Here is a 4,224-nt window from a genome sequence, read left to right on the forward strand (position 1 = left end):
TCCATATATATGTGTATATATATATATATTCGAAATACGAGGCTAGAAAAAACAGCCAACAGCTGATGAAGGGTCGTTCTTTATCTTGTTTGTTTTGTTTTCGTTGTTCGAAAGAATAGTTCATATTCCATGTACAAGTACCTCGTACCTTTTTGGTGTACACGTTTCGTGACGTCCTGTGCCTACATATGCATATATATAAACATATACATATACATAATCGTCAACCATCCGATGTGTATAGTATCTTAGTATACCCTCCTGTTATATGAAACTGTAAGTTCAAATCCAGCTACATTTAATTTTGATTTCCTTCCTTGTGAATTCTATAAATAAAGTATCGGTTTAAACGACGTGATAGCGCGTCAAACAAATTGACCTGTGGTAACTGTCTTTGATCATTGCGCTCTGACGTCACCATCTGTAACACGAAGCCTTGTCATCAAAGATGAAAAATCAATGGAAGAAGCAGACGGAGTAGGAATAAATGGGGAATCAGAGATGTCTTCGGGAAGCGATATGGTTCAAGATTTATATACGTGACATCAAGGCTTGGGGGTTATAAATGAGCCCTAAGCCGTTCACTGGTTAGTGTTGCAGGCTGAGTCAAAGTGAGACGATTAATGGCACCAACCATATTTTCAGTTTGTTAGTTTCCGCTGATTGCAAGAGATATTGACAATGTATTATTTCTCGTCGTTGCAGGTAAATTTAGACGAATGAACTTACCACTGGATCAGCTGTGTGTATTTAACGATGATACATACCCTTGGATGGAAAGTGGGTGGAGTTACCATATGAAAAATCTCATCCGTAAGTAATTCTCGCCTTTCAAGTCGCTGCTGTTTACTTTGTTTATTTGGAATCTTAGTATTTATTTTGTGGTCTGAATTGTTGATCTTTAACTCCTTATCAAGTTTGATTGAGCAGATGTTTGAGCAATGATAACCCAATACCAGAGTGGTTTCAGTGGTTATATGATCAGAAATGTTAGACCTACGTCAGACCAGGTCAAACGGAAATAACATTAAGGATGTTAGCCCAGTTTCAGGTCTAATCTAGCAGAAATATTATCAAAGATGCCCGGGAAGAGGTTACATTATCAAAGATATTAGTCTTATGTCAGGTTTGATTCATTTTGTTAACAACAATTCGTCACCACTGTATTTAGTATTTTTTCAAGGCCTATCAAGTCTAAGATTACATTATTCATTAGAATCCTACTTCGTTTTAGAGATTTTACTGATTTTTCTAGCAAGTCGACCGGCTGCCTACTGGCACCGTTTCCTAACTCCAATCTATGAGAATGAATTAACGTTTTGGAACGTAACTGTTTACTTGAGTAGAGAAATGGTGGGTATTCAACATTTAGTAACAAAATGTTCACCGCCACGTGACTGTGAACCCCCAGTATTGCCCTTTTAGTAGCGTGTTACTCGTGGGACCCACAGAATAATAACCTTTCCTAACATGTAGGTGTGTCTTTCCAATAAAAGAAAGGTATCTACGGATTGATTTTCTTTGGAATTTGATTGCCAATCTGGTTTTAAGTGTAGTCAATATCTGGATTAGAATTATAGCGTATTTAATAATCTGTATACATATTTAAATGCTGAATATATTGAAAGCCTTACTAAACAGCGGAATTTCTCTTGAAAAAGTATCTCTGATAGGGTGTTTTTAACTATATGTCTGTAACAGATACTTTCTCAAGATCGCTAATACTGAACTAATATTACTTCCATTGCTAATATTAAGTAACAACATATTTGGTTTCTTAGATCAGTGGATTTTACAGAATTCCTATAAATGAGCCATGAGAGTGAGGAGACCGACATGTTCGTTCTTTTGCGTAAATTACGCGGTGTCCGTAAAATGTAGGGTAACCTCATTTACACTAAATATAACATGCTGAATTCAACATTGTTTTTAGTTTTCACCGTAAATTCTGACTCTTACGCCCCAAGTATATCAGGGTTGACTTTTAACTTGATTCTGGTTTTTACAGACATTTTATTTTAATGTCAAACCTTTACAAACTATATTCTTGAAATATTCTGAGGTCACGTTTCAAATCATATTAATTCCTGGAAATAATGCCACAGACAAAATGGATTTTATTTCCTCCTGAAAAACTACCGAAAGGAATTGTGAGATAGTTTTAGAAACTCAATTTATTTTCATTTCAAATGTAAATTTAAACTTTAAGATTATTTATTAAACCAAACTGCATTTACATAAAAGAATAAGTATGAAGACAGCTTGTATTATATTACTTCTTGTTGGTAAAAATACTTGGCCCACTTCACAAAATAAAATCAAAATATCTCAGCTACGACATGAAGTCGAGATCTGAAAGGATCTGTAAAATCGTGGTTTACATCATAAAATATCTTACTAATTAAATTCAGATCCGAATACAACATTAGCAGCATTATATCGGAACATTTTTTTGTGTAACATTCACCTTGTTATTAAAATATCTTCCCAGCATTATCAGACTTGCCATAATTCAATCATATTGACAGTACGCTAATGTTTGGCTATCAGTTTCACACTTTACCGATGAATATCATTCCAGGCAACATTCTGTGAGACGTACCAGAGAGAGAGAGAGAGAGAGAGAGAGAGAGAAAGAGAGAGAGAGAGAGAGAATGTGTGTGTAAGGAGACCGACAGACAGAGATAGAAAGAAAGAGCACCGAACTAAATGCCAAGAGATTTAGTTTCCATCTCCTATGTTCTGTCTGCTTTTGATTTTCGCTATTGGTTTCCATTTTGTGTCGTTCGTAAAATGTTTGGGTGAAATAAGGTTGCTGGAAACGGCTTTCTTTGTAGCCTAGCACCATTGTTAAGGCATAACATATCATATCATATCGTATATATATGCAGGTAGATAGATAGAGAGAGAGAAAGAAATATATATATATATATATATATATATACATGCATACATTTCTTTTTGTTTTTGTTTGGCAGAAATGGAGAATCTGTGGCCGTCGTATTGTGGTCTGGAAAGCAGCATTCCCTTCAGTGGAACCTACGATGGACAGTACTGTGAAGGGACGATAGGAGATTGGAACGAGAATACGTGTCTTACCGAAAGCTCTCTTATTTTGAGGTCAGATACCTGTTCAGCTCTTTTGATCCCTCAAGGTAAGATGTGATTCCTCGTTTTTGAAATTTCTTCCTATTGTTAAATTCACTCACAAAGCATCGGATGTCACGAGACTATAGTAGAAGACATTGCTGGGGAGTGAGACAGATTCCGATACCTCGTAGTTGCCAAGCTGCGAAGAAAAATGATTAGTAATAGTCATGCCTGCTCAATATATAAATACCCCCGTTCTGAGTTCAAATTCCGCCGAGGTCGACTTTGCCTTTCATTATTTCGCGATCGATAAATTAAGTACCAGTTGTGTACTGGGGTCGACCTAATCGACTGCCCCCCTCCCTCCCCCAAAATTTCGGGCCTTGTGCCTAGAATAGAAAAAAATATATAAATACCCCGAAGGTGGCGATCAGGCAGAATTGGTGCCGCACCGGAAAAAATGCTGAGCGGCGTTTATCCCAACTTAACGTTCTAAGTTCAAATGCCACCGGGGTTGAGCTAAGCTTTAATCCACTTTGCTGGCCTTGTGTCAAAATTTTAAAACCAATATAGCTTCGTGATCCATCTCAATCTTTATCCAATCGACATTCTGATAACAACAGACTCATGGCCTTTAATTCATGCTTAGTCTCTCCTAAATACCACCACCCGGTCATACCCAGTCCTAGTGTCTCCATTGCACATATTTCCTCAGTCAACATTTAACTTTAATCAACTCTGTATACTTCATTCTCGCATCTATTCTTTATTCTTTATTCTCTGTTTCAGAATTTGAGTGCCTTGCCTTCTTAAACGAGCAAAATGGATTGATTGATAATCTGGTTATAACTCGTAGCAAAGATGGAAAAAATGAATTTAACTGTTGGGTAAGTCGTCTTCGGGATACTCTTTTAGTTCGTCATTCACAGAATTTCAGCCGACCCTACCCCTACTACCTCTCTCACTTATCATTCAGTGCTTTTGTTCAATATTTCATTTCCAGTGGAAATATTTAGGGACCGTTTCAAGTGTGCGTTTGAGGGTCTTTGAGTATCTATATGTTTGTATGTGGGTAGTGTGTGTATAGACATACTACATAGTATACATATATATATATATATATATATATATATA

The 4,224-nt window shown here is 36.6% G+C and overlaps 1 protein-coding gene across 1 annotated transcript in view; it reads left to right on the plus strand.

Annotated features, from left to right (window-relative positions):
* Window positions 1-4,224, plus strand: part of LOC106872790 (uncharacterized) — a 108,979-nt gene that overhangs the window by 60,641 nt on the left and 44,114 nt on the right. Inside the window, exons 10-12 of the mRNA XM_014919900.2 lie at window positions 706-813; window positions 2,979-3,155; window positions 3,880-3,977. Of these exons, the coding sequence (XP_014775386.1) occupies window positions 706-813; window positions 2,979-3,155; window positions 3,880-3,977 (383 nt within the window). The remainder of the gene's footprint in view (window positions 1-705; window positions 814-2,978; window positions 3,156-3,879; window positions 3,978-4,224) is intronic.

The sequence above is a fragment of the Octopus bimaculoides genome, chromosome 7, assembly GCF_001194135.2.
Source record: "Octopus bimaculoides isolate UCB-OBI-ISO-001 chromosome 7, ASM119413v2, whole genome shotgun sequence".
In the NCBI taxonomy this organism is placed as follows: domain Eukaryota; kingdom Metazoa; phylum Mollusca; class Cephalopoda; order Octopoda; family Octopodidae; genus Octopus; species Octopus bimaculoides.